At 51.1% G+C, this 17,069-nt stretch overlaps 1 protein-coding gene across 4 annotated transcripts; it reads right to left on the reverse strand.

Moving 5' to 3' along the window:
* Positions 1-3,274: 3,274 nt before the first annotated feature.
* SAMD13 (sterile alpha motif domain containing 13) lies at positions 3,275-16,480 on the reverse strand. 4 transcript variants are annotated; one of them, XR_013218635.1, is made up of 5 exons: positions 9,519-9,594; positions 7,844-7,928; positions 6,658-6,769; positions 5,937-6,378; positions 3,275-3,640 (listed from the first exon to the last, which is right to left on the reverse strand). XR_013218635.1 is itself a non-coding variant. In XM_077278128.1 (4 exons), exons 2-4 carry the CDS (start codon positions 7,879-7,881, stop codon positions 6,235-6,237), a joined length of 294 nt encoding a protein of 97 aa, XP_077134243.1. In that variant the 5' UTR covers positions 7,882-7,928; positions 16,354-16,480; the 3' UTR covers positions 3,275-6,234. The 4 variants fall into 4 exon arrangements, 3 of the variants coding, with proteins under 3 accessions (XP_077134243.1, XP_077134241.1, XP_077134242.1); XM_077278128.1 differs by lacking the exon at positions 9,519-9,594 and adding an exon at positions 16,354-16,480 and having other exon boundaries at positions 3,275-6,378; XM_077278126.1 differs by having other exon boundaries at positions 3,275-6,378.
* Positions 16,481-17,069: the final 589 nt, after the last annotated feature.

The raw sequence follows: 17,069 nt of genomic DNA on the forward strand, positions 1-17,069 counted from the left end.
GATGAGATGAACGGAGGATGAGATGCACGGAGGATGAGATGCACGGAGGATGAGATGCACGAAGGATGAGATGAACGGAGGATGAGATGAACGGAGGATGATATGAACGGAGGATGATATGCACAGAGGATGAGATGCAGAGAGGATGAGATGCACGGTGGACGAGATGCACGGAGGACGAGATGCATGGAGGATGAGATGTAGAGAGGATGAGATGCAGAGAGGATGAGATGCACGGAGGATGAGATGCACAGAGGATGAGATGCACAGAGGATGAGATGCACAGAGGATGAGATGCACAGAGGATGAGATGCACAGAGGATGAGATGCACAGAGGATGAGATGCACAAAGGATGAGATGCACGGAGGATGAGATGCACGGAGGATGAGATGAACAGAGGATGAGATGAACAGAGGATGAGATGAACGGAGGATGAGATGAACGGAGGATGAGATGCACGGAGGATGAGATGCAGAGAGGATGAGATGCACGGAGGATGAGATGCACAGGGGATGAGATGCACGGAGGATGAGATGCACGGAGGATGAGATGCAGAGAGGATGAGATGCAGAGAGGATGAGATGCAGAGAGGATGAGATGCAGAGAGGATGAGATGCACGGAGGATGAGATGCACGGAGGACGAGATGCACAGAGGATGAGATGCACAGAGGATGAGATGAACGGAGGATGAGATGCACGGAGGATGAGATGCAGAGAGGATGAGATGCACGAAGGATGAGATGCACGGAGGATGAGATGAACGGAGGATGAGATGCACAGAGGATGAGATGCACAGAGGATGAGATGCACAGAGAATGAGATGCACAGAGGACGAGATGCACGGAGGACGAGATGCACGGAGGATGAGATGCACGGAGGATGAGATGCACAGAGGATGAGATGCAGAGAGGATGAGATGCAGAGAGGATGAGATGCACGAAGGATGAGATGAACGGAGGATGAGATGCACGGAGGATGAGATGCACGGAGGATGAGATGCACGGAGGATGAGATGCAGAGAGGATGAGATGCACAGAGGATGAGATGCAGAGAGGACGAGATGCACGGAGGACGAGATGCACGGAGGATGAGATGCACAGGGGATGAGATGCACGGAGGATGAGATGCACGGAGGATGAGATGAACGGAGGATGAGATGCACGGAGGATGAGATGCACGAAGGATGAGATGAACGGAGGATGAGATGAACGGAGGATGAGATGAACGGAGGATGAGATGCACGGTGGATGAGATGCACGAAGGATGAGATGAACGGAGGATGAGATGAACGGAGGATGAGATGCAGAGAGGATGAGATGCACGGAGGACGAGATGCACGGAGGATGAGATGCACGGAGGATGAGATGTAGAGAGGATGAGATGCAGAGAGGATGAGATGCACGGAGGATGAGATGCACAGGGGATGAGATGCACGGAGGATGAGATGCAGAGAGGATGAGATGCAGAGAGGATGAGATGCACAGAGGATGAGATGCAGAGAGGATGAGATGCACAGAGGATGAGATGAACGGAGGATGAGATGCACGGAGGATGAGATGCAGAGAGGATGAGATGCACGAAGGATGAGATGCACGGAGGATGAGATGAACGGAGGATGAGATGAACAGAGGATGAGATGCACGGAGGATGAGATGCAGAGAGGATGAGATGCACGAAGGATGAGATGCACGGAGGATGAGATGAACGGAGGATGAGATGAACAGAGGATGAGATGAACGGAGGATGAGATGCACGGAGGATGAGATGCACGGAGGATGAGATGCAGAGAGGATGAGATGAACGGAGGATGAGATGAACAGAGGATGAGATGAACGGAGGATGAGATGCACGGAGGATGAGATGCAGAGAGGATGAGATGCAGAGAGGATGAGATGCACGGAGGATGAGATGCACGGAGGATGAGATGCAGAGAGGATGAGATGAACGGAGGATGAGATGAACAGAGGATGAGATGAACGGAGGATGAGATGCACGGAGGATGAGATGCAGAGAGGATGAGATGCACGAAGGATGAGATGAACGGAGGATGAGATGAACAGAGGATGAGATGCACGGAGGATGAGATGCAGAGAGGATGAGATGCACGGAGGATGAGATGAACGGAGGATGAGATGCACGGAGGATGAGATGCATGCCGGCCTCATGAATATTAATGGCAGCAAAAAAATAAATAAATAAAGAAGAAATTAAAGTGAAATCCAAAATTCTGATTTAATTTACATCACAAAACGGATGAAAAATCAGTGCAAGCAGAAGAGAAACGACGGAGCGAACGCCATGGACGGATCCGGGGAAAAGTGCGCTCAGATCAGGAGGCGACAAGCCTCGCACAGTCCGCCATCCCTCCATCCACGTACAGCCCCGATACTAAAGGAAACGTGACCCGTTACTGAGACCGAGGAACGTGTCTGACTCCAGAGGACCCCAGGAAATAGGAGGCGGGGGATTACAGCCAGCCGGTGACTATTACATAGACGGACTAAGCCAAGGGAACAAGACTACAACTCCCACCATGCATGACGCAGTCATCCCCCGCCAGCAGCAGAGCGAGTGCAGCTCCGGCTGCTCATCTCAGTGATCCCTTTAAGGCTCCAGCATTCTAGATATAAATTATAGGACGTTTTTCTCCACCATCGACCCCATAGAAATCTATGAGGACTGAGACTCCAGGAGAGGAAGTAGATCCGGAAATCTTGTGCTGCGAGCGCGGCCTGGGAACGCCGGGGTTATGGCTGACTTAAAGGGGAACTACAAGATGTGGATCAGAGGACGCCTCACATCTCTGTAGGAAGGCGTCTGGTACACCCCCTAAAATTAAAGGGTGACGCTCAGGACAAATGTCCCTGAATGTGACCGTGCTCCGGCCGTGGCCTGTGTGTGGGAGGCCGGACCACGAATAGTCACATCCGATACAAAACACCAAGAAGCCACGGAACATTCCCAAATCCTGGAGATTGTCGCCCCCTACAGGCTCAGCTGGCACACTGCAGGATCTCTGGGGAGAGTCCGCTCGGTCCTCGGAGGGTCTGGTGTCAGCATTTCATCAGCGCGGTGTGTGAAGGGGGCTGCCCGAGCGGCGAGGACGATCACAGACAGAAGGGGTCTGGTTTAGCCAATGAGATGAGTGGTCGCCCGATCGCCCCCTGCACCCACCGCTCCGATTAATGCAGGCACAGGACGCTCTCCAGAGCCAAACACGAGCCGAGGAGAAGCCAGGACCCCGGACAGACCCCTTCATTCAGGCATCATCGTTTCTTCTATACAGGTTTATTATTTTATATGCATTTGATTATCTTTCCTGCTGAACATCCCTGTAAAGAGCAGCTAATATCTAAAGTGCTCTCCCTGTCACAGAAGATCCTAACGTCATGCAGCGTTTCCATCTCACATTATGGAGTTGCTATTCTACTATTTTCTTATAAACCATATGGAGAAAAGGATCGTGCCATCAGTGAACTCAGGTTTCTCCTTCGCCCGTTGTAGAGTCCAGACCTTCTCTGGTATAAACACTGCACCCCGCCGGGATCTTCATGGCCGAGCAGCTGCATACAGCCGTACATCACCAAGCACAATGCTGAGTGCCGGATGGAGTGGTGTAAGGCCGCCACCACAGTACTCTGGAGGAGAAGACAATAGTAAGGATGCGCACTCGGCTACTGGTCAGGGTGCTGGCTGAGCTGGATAAATCCAAGCACACAAACTGGGGAGAGCGCACGTCACCACGGGAAGAGCGCACGTCACCACAGGGAGAGCACACGTCACCACAGGGAGAGCACACGTCACCACGGGGAGAGCACACGTAACCGCAGGAATAGCGCACGTCACCACAGGGAGAGAGCACATCACCACGGGAAGAGCGCACGTCACCACGGGAAGAGCGCACGTCACCACAGGAAGAGCGCATGTCACCACGGGAAGAGTGCACGTCACCACAGGGAGAGCGCACGTCACCACAGGGAGAGCGCACGTCACCGCAGGGAGAGAGCACACGTCACCGCAGGGAGAGCGCACGTCACCGCAGGGAGAGCGCAAGTCACCGCAGGGAGAGCGCACGTCACCACAGGGAGAGCGCACGTCACCGCAGGGAGAGCGCAAGTCACCACAGGGAAAGCGCACGTCACCACAGGGAGAGCGCACGTCACCGCAGGGAGAGCGCACGTCACCACAGGGAGAGCGCACGTCACCGCAGGGAGAGCGCACGTCACCGCAGGGAGAGCGCACGTCACCACAGGGAAAGCGCACGTCACCACAGGGAGAGCGCACGTCACCACAGGGAGAGCGCACGTCACCGCAGGGAGAGCGCACGTCACCGCAGGGAGAGCGCAAGTCACCGCAGGGAAAGCGCACGTCACCACAGGGAGAGCGCACGTCACCGCAGGGAGAGCGCACGTCACCGCAGGGAGAGCGCAAGTCACCGCAGGGAGAGCGCACGTCACCACAGGGAGAGCGCACGTCACCGCAGGGAGAGCGCACGTCACCGCAGGGAGAGCGCAAGTCACCGCAGGGAGAGCGCACGTCACCGCAGGAAGTGAATGCTATGGCAGAATCTCCACGGAAGTTTCCAGTGATTGTCACACACTTTATATAAAATGTATCAGCAGCTTCAGGTCCAGTGTGAGATCTGCAATCTCTGACAGTCATCCACGTAGAGGCCGCCCTGCTTTACACTGCAGTTCATATATTCTGGCCCAGAGAACAATGAGGGCAGGAAAATGACAACTGCAGGGACCAACAAGTGATTGTCACTATAACACTGCCCCCTGCAGACAGCAATGTGAATCACAGACTATTTCTATATAACTTACCATATGAGGATTTACAGGGACCCTAGGAGCAATAAAGCGTGGCCCCGAACTCAGTCTGGACCTGGTACCCGGGATCAGTCCGGATCTAATTGTGTGTCCAGTGAAACCAAGAGCAAGAGGCACCTGTAATAATTATGGGGGTGACAGTATCCCCGTATAGCGGTGGTGGCCCTGTATAGCTGTGACGGTAGCCCCATCTAGCCATGACGGTGGCCCCATATAGCGCTGACAGTAGCCCCGTATAGCACTGACGGTGGCCCCGTATAGCAGTGATGGTAGCCCCGTATAGCCGTGATGGTGGCCCCGTATAGCCGTGACGGTAGCCCCGTATAGCGGTGACGGTAGCCCCATATAGCGGTGACGGTAGCCCCGTATAGCGGTGACGGTGGCCCCGTATGGCGGTGACGGTGGCCCCGTATAGCAGTGACGGTGGCCCCGTATAGCAGTGACGGTGGCCCCGTATAGCCGTGACGGTGGCCCCGTATAGCCGTGACGGTGGCCCCGTATAGCCGTGACGGTGGCCCCGTATAGCCGTGACGGTGGCCCCGTATAGCCGTGACGGTGGCCCCGTATAGCCGTGACGGTGGCCCCGTATAGCCGTGACGGTGGCCCCGTATAGCAGTGACGGTGGCCCCGTATAGCCGTGACGGTAGCCCCGTATAGCAGTGACGGTAGCCCCATATAGCAGTGACGGTGGCCCCGTATAGCAGTGATGGTGGCCCCGTATAGCGGTGACGGTAGCCCCGTATAGCCGTGATGGTGGCCCCGTATAGTACTGACGGTGGCCCCGTATAGCGGTGACGGTGGCCCCGTATAGCGGTGACGGTGGCCCCGTATAGCGGTGACGGTAGCACCGTATAGCAGTGATGGTGGCCCTGTATAGCCGTGATGGTGGCCCCGTATAGTACTGACGGTAGCCCCGTATAGCAGTGACGGTGGCCCCGCATAGCCGTGATGGTAGCCCCGTATAGCGGTGACGGTGGCCCCGTATAGTACTGACGGTGGCCCTGTATAGCAGTGACGGTAGCCCCGTATATCGGTGGCCCCATTTCCTGGCCCCATATACATATTTACTTCCATTTCATTTCCCACATTTCTGATAATTCACCTTATTTCAACCATTCGGGTGCCAGGATGTAATTTACATTTGTCCTCGGGATCCTTTATAAATCCAGAAGGATCCTTATTGATCATGTTAATCCTGTCCGATGTCCGCCTGTAAGTCCGGTGCCTGTCCAGGGGCGACTCTGTACAGATAAGGGGCTTTTCTGTGCAGCATCCCCCCATCCTTGTAGGATCACAGACATAACTCTTCCCAAGGAGCTGAGATCAGCGGCGCCGCTCCCCGCATCCTCGTGGGTGGTCCATGTTGGGGGTCTCTCTGCAGCCACATGACAGCCCACGTCTTATGGGGGGCCGCTCTTGAGCTGCTGTGTCTGCAGCGGCTTCACGTGATATTCGTAGATTTTCAGCGCTGGACCCAGTTTTAGAGAAAGTCCCGTTAAGACGTCGTTTCTGGTCATGAGCAGCAGAGATTTCCCATCGATTTCCTGATGGAAAAACGAGAAAAACGATCAATAAACGGAAGGAAACGAGAAGGTGATCGGAGACCCCGCGTGATCGGAGCCAGGGGGGGCCGCACCTGCACGGTCACTGCTCACAGTCACACGCTGGATGAGAGCGCCACCTGCAGGCCAAATACAGCAAGGCGGCATCTGAGAAGACACTGCTGCGCTGCTGTCAGCTCCGGAGGCTTAGAAATACTGACAGTGTGAACACGGCCCAGGAGAGGATCTGTCACATCGGGGTTTCCCGCTATTATCCCCTACCTGATCTCTGAACGCTGCTGCTTGTTCTTCAAATCCGGCTGCTTTAAAGTAATTGACGACATCATCGATGGCCCAGAGCGCCGGATCAGGGGGTCTCCCGTTCTCTATGGAGCTGCAAAACACGAGACCACCAATAACACGACAATGGACCCCAAAACCTAATCATGTGTGTGATCAGGCTGCCGCGGTAGCTGGGGTAAGGGGCACCCATCATGTGCAAAAACTACTGATATATCAAAGGGGGTGCACAGGGCGGTGCGTGCGCTCAATACAAGCTCCGGCCCCGATTCATTAAGATGCACGTCTTGTACACAAGTATTTGATGGGTTTTTTCATCTTCATAGATGGATATTGTTGGAGACACATACAAAGATTTTTTACAATTTTCTGTTTGTTTGGTTTTTTGTTTTTTTTTTACAGCTTGTTGCCTTGGAGACTGACCACTGCTTCTGTGCAGCTGTCTATCAGTGGTGGTCGGTCTCCAAGGCAACAAGCTGTAAAAAAAAAAAAAAAAAAAAAAAGGGTTTATATGTCAAGAATAGCTAAAAATGCAATAAGCTGCAAATTGCACAATTGCTTGTATTTACAATCACTATCCGACAATAACTATTAATGAGGATGAGAATAAGCTCTGATGAAGGCAGCGCTGGAGCAGGAGGCGACATGTCAGGAATCTGCTGACACTAATGTCCCTTACCAGGACGGGCACACGGTCACGTCGAAAATTCACACTACTGTTGTCACTTAAATCATGATGGTTTTGTCAGGCGCGCTCAGCCACCTCCTGTCCCGTCTGAGCGCCACGTTTCTACATGTTAGCAGTCGCTGGACGGCGAAGGATCTGCCGGTGACGGCGCAGGATCTGCCGGTGACAGAGCAGGATCTGCCGGTGATGGCGCAGGATCTGCCGGTGAAGGCGCAGGATCTGCCGGTGACGGCGCAGGATCTGCCGGTGACGGGGCAGGATCTGCCGGTGACGGGACAGGATCTGCCGGTGATGGGACAGGATCTGCTGGTGACGGGGCAGGATCTGCCGGTGATGGGGCAGGATCTGCCGGTGATGGGGCAGGATCTGCCGGTGACGGGGCAGGATCTGCCGGTGATGGCGCTCACCGAAACTGCATTAGTTTTTATGAATCTCACCGAATGATGCGGCGCACAATGGCCAGAACTGGGCAGAATTTACCTTTTGGTGTCGGTGGAGCCGTTCTCTTTGCTCTCCATTGTCTCCGTGTCCTGGGAAAGTCCGGCTGCTTCTGTGATCTCTATAACTGTTCAAAAAACATAGATCACAAAAGATTAAGGAGATTTCTGACAAGTGCATGTTGTACAGTGGGATGTGGGACCACCAGGATGTTGTACAGTGGATGTAGGGGACAGGATACAAAACCCCGGAGCGGGGGGGGATAGAAGCCGCCTCCATCCCCCCGCTCCGGGGTTTTGTATCCCGCCCTCGTCCCCCCGCTCCAGGGTTTTGTATCCTGCCCTCGTCCCCCTGCTCCGGGGTTTTGTATTCCACCCTCGCCCCCCGCTCCGGGGTTTTGTATCCCGCCCTCGTCCCCCCGCTCCGGGGTTTTGTATCCCTCCCTCGTCCCCCCATTCCGGGGTTTTGTATCCCGCCCTCGTCCCCCCGCTCCGGGGTTTTGTATCCCGCCCTCGTTCCCCCGCTCCGGGGTTTTGTATCCCGCCCTCGTCCCCCCGCTTCGGGGTTTTGTATTCCGCCCTCCTCCCCTGGCCCGGGGTTTTGTATCCCGCCCTCGTCCCCCCCGCTCCGGGGTTTTGTATCCCACCCTCGCCCCCCGCTCCGGGGTTTTGTATTCCGCTCTCCTCCCCTGGTCCGGGGTTTTGTATCCCGCCCTCGCCCCCCGCTCCGGGGTTTTGTATCCCGCCCTCATCCCCCCGCTCCGGGGTTTTGTATCCCGCCCTCATCCCCCCGCTCCGGGGTTTTGTATCCCGCCCTCGTCCCCTGGTCCGGGGTTTTGTATCCCGCCCTCATCCCCCCGCTCCGGGGTTTTGTATTCCGCCCTCGTCCCCCCGGTCCGGGGTTTTGTATCCCGCCCTCGTCCCCCCGCTCCGGGGTTTTGGTGCAGGGTCTGAGCAGACTGAGGCTTTTGTTATCTTTTTAAAAATCCTCAGATTCTCCATTTTTGTCTGTTTCCCCTTTTTGTTGTGGCTTTCACCTTCTCCTCAGTGAAGCCCCTGAATCCGCAGGTTTTTCCGGACATTTATTAGGCTACGTTCACATTTGCGTTGTTGTGTGTTGCGTCGGCGACACAACGCACAACACATGCAAAACGCATTGTTTTGTGACGCATGTGTCCTTTTTTTGCATGATTTTGGACGCAAAAAAAATGCAACTTGCTGCGTCCTCTGCGCCCTGACGCGTGCGCCCAAAAAGACGCATGCGTCACAAAACGCAGCGTTGTGCATGCGTTTTTGTTTGCGTTGTGCGTTGCGTCGCCGACGCTGCGGCGCACAACGCAAATGTGAACGTAGCTTTACATGCGTTTTTTCACCACGTGTTTTTTTTAAAAACGCTGCAGATCAAAACGCAAGTGTGAAACCAACCAGTGCAGAAAGCACCGGCGGGAGCGGCCTGGGGGGCGCCGGAGCTGGAGACCCCAGACGACACGAGCGGCTGATGGTGGGAGACGCGCAGACAAGGGGCACGGTCACACGGAGGGCTGCGGCGGCTTCTCGTCACCTCGGGGCGTCGTGTTCTGCACTGTGACTGATGACGGACGGCAAACTTCATGTCACCACGGACAGACGGGACCCGGCGCTGTGACCCCGCAGAGGAGCCGCGGGGCCGGGAGCGCTGATGTTCCGGTGCAGTGTGTCAGAGCAGCGCGGACACTCACCCCTCTGCATCGCTGTCAGCCGCGGCCGCTTCCTCCTCTCATGCACGGTCCATACGGGCTGTCAGCCGACCAATCACAGGCGCCTGAGCCGGAGAGCATGCTGGGAGCTGTAGTTTTATAGCTCAATGCAGGAGGATTGTGGAGGAAAGAATGTCTGTAAGATCAGAAGCTCAGTGTGAGGCAGGGATCCAGTGTACGGTCCCAGTATAGATCAGCAGGGATCCAGTGTACGGTCCCAGTATAGATCAGCAGGGATCCAGTGTACGGTCCCAGTATAGATCAGCAGGGATCCAGTGTACGGTCCCAGTATAGATCAGCAGGGATCCAGTGTACGGTCCCAGTATAGATCAGCAGGGATCCAGTGTACGGTCCCAGTATAGATCAGCAGGGACCCAGTGTACGGTCCCAGTATAGATCAGCAGGGATCCAGTGTACTGTCCCAGTATAGATCAGCAGCAGAGATCCAGTTATACAGAACCAGTATAGATCAGCAGCAGAGATCCAGTTATACAGAACCAGTATAGATCAGCAGCAGAGATCCAGTGTACAGTCCCAGTATAAATCAGCAGGGATCCAGTGTACGGTCCCAGTATAAATCAGCAGGGATCAGTGTACAGTCCCAGTATAGATCAGCAGGGATCCAGTGTACGGTCCCAGAATAGATCAGCAGGGATCCAGTGTACGGTCCCAGAATAGATCAGCGGGGATCCAGTGTACGGTGCCAGTATAGATCAGCAGGGATCCAGTGTACAGTCCCAGTATAGATCAGCAGGGATCCAGTGTACAGTCCCAGTATAGATCAGCAGCAGAGATCCAGTTATACAGAACCAGTATAGATCAGCAGGGATCCAGTGTACGGTCCTAGTATAGATCAAGAGGATCCAGTGTACAGTCTGGTATAATTAAAAGGATCCATTATAGATCAGCAGCAGGGATCCAGTGCAGTCGCATTATAGAATTACAAGGATCCAGTATACAGACACAGTATAGCTCAGCAGGATCCAGTATACAGTCCCAGTATAGATCAGCAGGATGAAGTGCGCAGTCTCAGTACAGATCGATAGGATGTAGTATAGATCCCATATACATTCCCACTATAGAGCAGCACGGATCCAGTATACAGCCCCAGTATGGAATAGCAGAGATCCAGTGTACATTCCCACAATAGATCAGTATGTTTCCAGAATACATACCACTATAGATCAATAGGGGTCCAGTGTTTCAGTCTCAGTATAGAATAGCAGGGATCCAGTATACATTATCACTATAGATCAGCACAGATCCAGTACACAACCCCAGTATGGAATAGCAGGGATCCAGTATACATTACCACTATAGATCAATAGGGATCCAGTATACTTATTTTCCACCATAATTTGCAAAATAAATCTTACCAAATCAGACAAGGTGATTTTCTGGATTTGTTTTCTCATTGTGACTCTCATAGTTGTGATCTACCTATGATGTTAATTACAGGCCGCTCTCATCTTTATAAGTGGGAGAACTTGCACAATTGTCAGCTGACTAAATACTCTTTTTCATCACTGTACATTACCACTATAGATCAGTGTGGATCCAGTGTACAGTTCCAGTATAGATCAGTGTGGATCCAGTGTACAGTTCCAGTATAGATCAGTGTGGATCCAGTATACAGTTCCAGTATAGATCAGTGTGGATCCAGTATACAGTTCCAGTATAGATCAGCACGAATCTAGTATACATTACCACTATAGATCAGTAGGGATCCAGTAAACATTACCACTGTAGATCAGTAGGGATCCAGTATACATTACCACTGTAGATCAGTAGGGATCCAGTATACATTACCACTGTAGATCAGTAGGGATCCAGTATACATTACCACTGTAGATCAGTAGGGATCCAGTATACATTACCACTGTAGATCAGTAGGGATCCAGTATACATTACCACTATAGATCAGTAGGGATCCAGTATACATTACCACTGTAGATCAGTAGGGATCCAGTATACATTACCACTGTAGATTAGCAGAGATCCAGTATACATTACCACTGTAGATTAGCAGAGATCCAGTATACATTACCACTATTGATCAGTAGGGATCCAGTATATATAACCACTATTGATCAGTAGGGATCCAGTATACATTACCACTGTAGATCAGCAGGGATCCAGTATACATTACCACTGTAGATCAGCAGGGATCCAGCATACATTACCACTGTAGATCAGCAGGGGTCCAGTATACATTACCACTATAGATCAGTAGGGATCTAGCATATATTACCACTAGATCAGCAGGGTCCAGTATACATTACCACTGTAGATCAATAGGGATCCAGTATACATTACCACTGTAGATTAGCAGAGATCCAGTATACATTACCACTGTAGATTAGCAGAGATCCAGTATACATTACCACTGTAGATTAGCAGAGATCCAGTATACATTACCACTGTAGATTAGCAGAGATCCAGTATACATTACCACTGTAGATTAGCAGAGATCCAGTATACATTACCACTGTAGATTAGCAGAGATCCAGTATACATTACCACTGTAGATTAGCAGAGATCCAGTATACATTACCACTGTAGATTAGCAGAGATCCAGTATACATTACCTCTATTGATCAGTAGGGATCCAGTATATATAACCACTATTGATCAGTAGGGATCCAGTATACATTACCACTGTAGATCAGCAGGGATCCAGTATACATTACCACTGTAGATCAGCAGGGATCCAGCATACATTACCACTGTAGATTAGCAGGGATGCAGTATACATTACCACTATTGATCAGCAGGGATCCAGTATACATTACCACTGTAGATCAGCAGGGGTCCAGTATACATTACCACTATAGATCAGTAGGGATCCAGTATATATTACCACTATAGATCAGTAGGGATCTAGCATATATTACCACTAGATCAGCAGGGTCCAGTATACATTACCACTGTAGATCAATAGGGATCCAGTATACATTACCACTGTAGATTAGCAGAGATCCAGTATACATTACCACTGTAGATTAGCAGAGATCCAGTATACATTACCACTGTAGATTAGCAGAGATCCAGTATACATTACCACTGTAGATTAGCAGAGATCCAGTATACATAACCACTGTAGATCAGTAGGGATCCAGTATACATTACCACTGTAGATTAGCAGAGATCCAGTATACAGCTCCAGTATAAAAAACTGCAGGGATTAGTGTCAAGAATCGAGAAAAGGAAGAAAAAGAAATAAATGAAGAAAACCTAAAAATAAAAACATAAAGACAACACTAAGAGCCCAGACAGTAGTGAGGCTAAATATATATTGATCCATAATGGAGTGATCCAGAGACAAACGACACCTCGGACGCCGATATCAGGGAGATACAATGACATCAAGATCCCGGATATCCAGACTGAAAGAAACAAACAAGAAACCTTCTAAGCAGCAGATAAATGAAACAATAAATACGATGCCAGTGACAACCTGTCAGCACCAGCATGTCACCCGACAGAAGAGCACGACGTCCCCGGGCGATGGCGGCCGCGCCGCACGTCCGTAATTCCCGCATCATTCCGTCAGTAACGTTTCCGTGTCTGCAGTTGCATCGATGACAGTTTTTATGATTGGTGCCGGTGTTCAGAGGATCCTGAAGCTTCTTCTGTCTCGCTCGCTGACCTGTAGATCTTCTTGCAGGGACATTCAGTAAAATATGTGATTTCTGCTGAACGGCAGTGAAGATGGCGTCTGATGTTATATGTTCTGCATCTGAGTTCACACAAACTAATCCACGTCCCTGCAGGACTCGCAGCTCCCCATGGAAAGATCCTTAGACTGGTGCCGTGGTCTGGAGAAGACACTGCCTGGGGGGATGTAACGGCGATGCACTGTAGGGACCTGCAGAGTTACAGACCGATCGGACAGCCACATCATCTGACCATTGAGCTTTGTGTTTCCACCTGGTGAGATTCTTAGTGCTTTATTACCCATATTCAGACATAGACATTTGCTTCTGATCACTTGGCGCGGTGGTATCTACTGCTTATTTGGCGGCTGTATACTTTCTCTGTTGGAACTGGAACACAAGATCCTGCGATTGTCTTTCCAAATGGTCAGAAATGGAGATCTGCTTATTCTCACAAATTGTGTCAGCCGGATTCCCCGTACAGCGTAGGGCGGATGGGCAGAGGCAGCACGTAGCATCCAGCCTAACCTCATCAGTGACCCCAATATGTTTGTCCAGAACGTCAAGGTCTCTGCCAGCTTTGTGAGTGAGTCTGATGTCACGGTCATTATTTAACTCCAGTAGAAATGCCTGCAAAGTGTGAGAAGAAAAGCATGTCGTCAATGTACCGCATCCAGTTCTGTGCCTGAAGAAACCCCCGATCTGGTTGCATCAAGAAAATGTGCTATTGCCATACAAAAAAAAAAACAGGTTGGCATAAGAAGGGGCACAAGTAGTCCCCCACGGCAGTGCCCTGCAACTGGAAATAGCAGATGTGAAAAGCAACAAATGATGATGGAGAATTCATTCTAAATTGCTTTTTATTCATGATCAAGGTCGCGCATTGCACAAACCAAGACCCCGCTGCCATCGGCAGGATTTATATAATTATCAGCCAGGACGGCTGTATCCTCCTCCGCCAGATTATCAAGTCTCTGTAAGACGGAGGTGGAATCTATGACAACAGCGGTGTAAGCAGTGGTGTATAACATGGTGGATCCTGCCATTACTGGCTGCAGTCGGGATCCTCAATATTTGTATAAATCTTTGGAATGACAATATGACGGCGCACTGGTTGGTTGTAAGTAAGACTTCGGAAATCTCCGGTATAAAACTTCTGTCAAACTCGTCAGCTAGAATTAGCTCCCTCTTTTTGGAGAGGTGGTGGCTGAAGGTCTTCTCACATTTTTACTCTTTACCCTGTAAAGGCCTGTTCTCCGTATTCCTGGACTGTGTCCCCTTTATCTCAGGTTTGTACACCACGTCCTCACCGTAGCGGTGATACAGCCGGCCGCTCCTGGATCGCACACTTGTCAACTTCAATTACCAACTGTGCACAAGTCTCATCTGCTGGACGCAGAGGGAAACGTCTCATCTTTGTGATGTAAATGAATTGGGATCTTCCCGCTCCTTCCTCTCCTCCATCATGGAGTTCCGATTCCAGAGTCTTCAGAGCTTCCTTCTCAGTGTCCGTGGGGAAGAGTCGTCCTCATTAGTTCTATGGTGACGTGGACATAACCCTTTCTTGCAGACAGCTGGGCAGCTTTCACCATTATTGGTCGGGGAAGAGAACGCTTTCGGATGAGACTACCTTCCTTCTCGTGTCTTGACATCTCCGGAGGTTTTCTTTGCCCTGATCAGAGTTGGTAATTCCTCGCCGTAGTTCTCTCCTCTTGGTCCACGAGATGCTGAGAGTCGTTTGAATCAGTCAAGGAAACAATGGAAGACGGAGAAGAAGCTCTGTAGACATTGGCGCTCTGTCCATACAGAGAGGAACGTTACCGGAGACATTTCTGACAACTTTTAGCTTTCACTTCTTTTATCTCCTTCTCTAGATCTCTATGAATGTCTTCCAGCTGCCGAGCTTCCATCTCATTCCCCAGTTTCTTCTGGATTTTGTAAAGGTCAATTTCATTATTTTCTTAGAATTTACCTCGATGATTGTGGATAAACGCTTCCAATTATTGCAGATTTCTTACTATAAACCAAAGCTCGGGTGACTTGTGCCCGTAATCCTCCTGGAATTATTGTTCTTCTTTGCAGATCCTCTGCTGTTCTGTGTAAGATTACATGAGCTGGATCCAGTAATTATGCTGCACAAGATCCCACTTTAGCTCTCAAATCCATGATGACATGGAGGATCGGCTGCGAGACATAGGATTGGTATAATCATTAATTACTGAATGCAACTGACAACGGACCACGATAAGCTGGAGGAGGACGATGCGATCACACAGATTTAATAACAAATAGCTATTGAAAACTACTTATGACTTTCACTTCCTCTACATTGTCCACTTTCATTGTCTTGTTGTTTCTGCGATCGGGTCCTGGCGGGATCCGGATGGAGGAAGGACAAGGAACTGTGTACACTGTGCATGGGCAGAAAGCAGCCAATCAGGGTGGTGGGTGGGGTTATACACAGCAGGCAGGCAATCAGGGGTAGGGGAGTGTGTATGGGGGGTTATACACAGCTCAGCATTCAGAGAACTCTACAGCAAATCAGGGATTCTATCAAAACTGCAGCAAGCAGCTCCGTAAATGACATCACTGGAATCAGGGTCTCTGCCCAACATCCTGCTGCTCTCAGATTACATAGCAAATCCCGCTGACTTATTCCCTTAACGGTCAGATCAGACTATTCTTACCCTTGGCTCCATGTTTCCCAACGCTCATCTCCGGCACTATTCCCTGCTGCCGCCATCCTCGGCCTTCCTCTCTCAACTGCAGTGCTGGGTGCGGGCGTCAGTATCTTCCTGGGAGACGGCCGTGCTGGGGCCCCTGTCACACAGCTGATGGCGGATGCCCTGTCTACATATCGGAGGCACCAGCCTGAAAACTATGACATCGCCTCCTTCCCGGCTCTGTGTGAACGCTGCCCGGGGAAGTGACTGAACCCGTGTGGTGGTCTCCATATGCGGCAGCATTACGGGTCGGTTCCTCTGTTCTCCATCTTATTAATACTCTGCTCTTCCCTCTGTAACGCCGCCCGTCTGCTGCATGTAATTATCTCCATATTACATCGCACCAGGGTATTCTAGGCTTCCTATGCCCCTTCTCTGGAGTTCACATGTCCTTTGCTCCCCCCTCCTGTCCTTGGCGTATAATGCTGCTATACTTACACCATATAACATGTAGAAGGGCACCATTGCCTCCGCCATCCGTGTATCCCGGAGAGGTCACTATACGACGCCCGGCTGCATTATGCTAATTACACTGATCCCGGATCTCAGCTCTTATTCTGTGTTTTATAAGTTTTCAATAAAGATTTGTTACTAAATCTGTGCGATCGGCTCTTCAAATAACTTATTGTGATGTCATATTGTAATCACCTTCCATAGCCAGTATTAATGCCCCCGACCAACACAGTGAGGATATCCCATGCAGTGACAGTGCCCCCACTGTGCCTCCATATAGTAATAGTGCCCCCACTGTGCCTCCATATAGTAATAGTGCCCCCCACTATGCCTCTGTCTACTAAGTGCTCCCACTGTGCCTCCATATAGTAATAGTGCCCCCACTATGCCTCTGTCTACTAAGTGCCCCCACTGTGCCTCCATATAGTAACAGTGCCCCCTCTGTACCTCCAGATAGTAACAGTGCCCCCACTGTGCCTCCATCTAGTAATAGTGCCCCCATCTAGTAATAGTGCCCCCACATAGTAATAGTGCCCCCACTGCGCCTCCATATAGTAATAATGCCCCGACCAACACAGTGAGGATATCCCATGCAGTGACAGTGCCCCCACTGTGCCTCCATCTAGCAATAGTGCCCCCACTGTACCTTCATCTAGTAATAGTGCCCCCACTGTGCCTCCATCTAGTAATAGTGCCCCCAC

Source organism: Ranitomeya variabilis, chromosome 8 (genome assembly GCF_051348905.1).
Source record: "Ranitomeya variabilis isolate aRanVar5 chromosome 8, aRanVar5.hap1, whole genome shotgun sequence".
NCBI lineage: Eukaryota > Metazoa > Chordata > Amphibia > Anura > Dendrobatidae > Ranitomeya > Ranitomeya variabilis.

Excerpts from the sequence above, each read along its gene's own strand:
- SAMD13 (XM_077278126.1), bottom strand. Across the intron at positions 6,770-7,843 it reads GGCTCCACCGACACCAAAAG|CTCCATAGAGAACGGGAGAC; the intron begins GTAAATTCTGCC and ends CGTGTTTTGCAG. Across the intron at positions 6,379-6,657 it reads CAGCAGCGTTCAGAGATCAG|GAAATCGATGGGAAATCTCT; the intron begins GTAGGGGATAAT and ends TTTTTCCATCAG.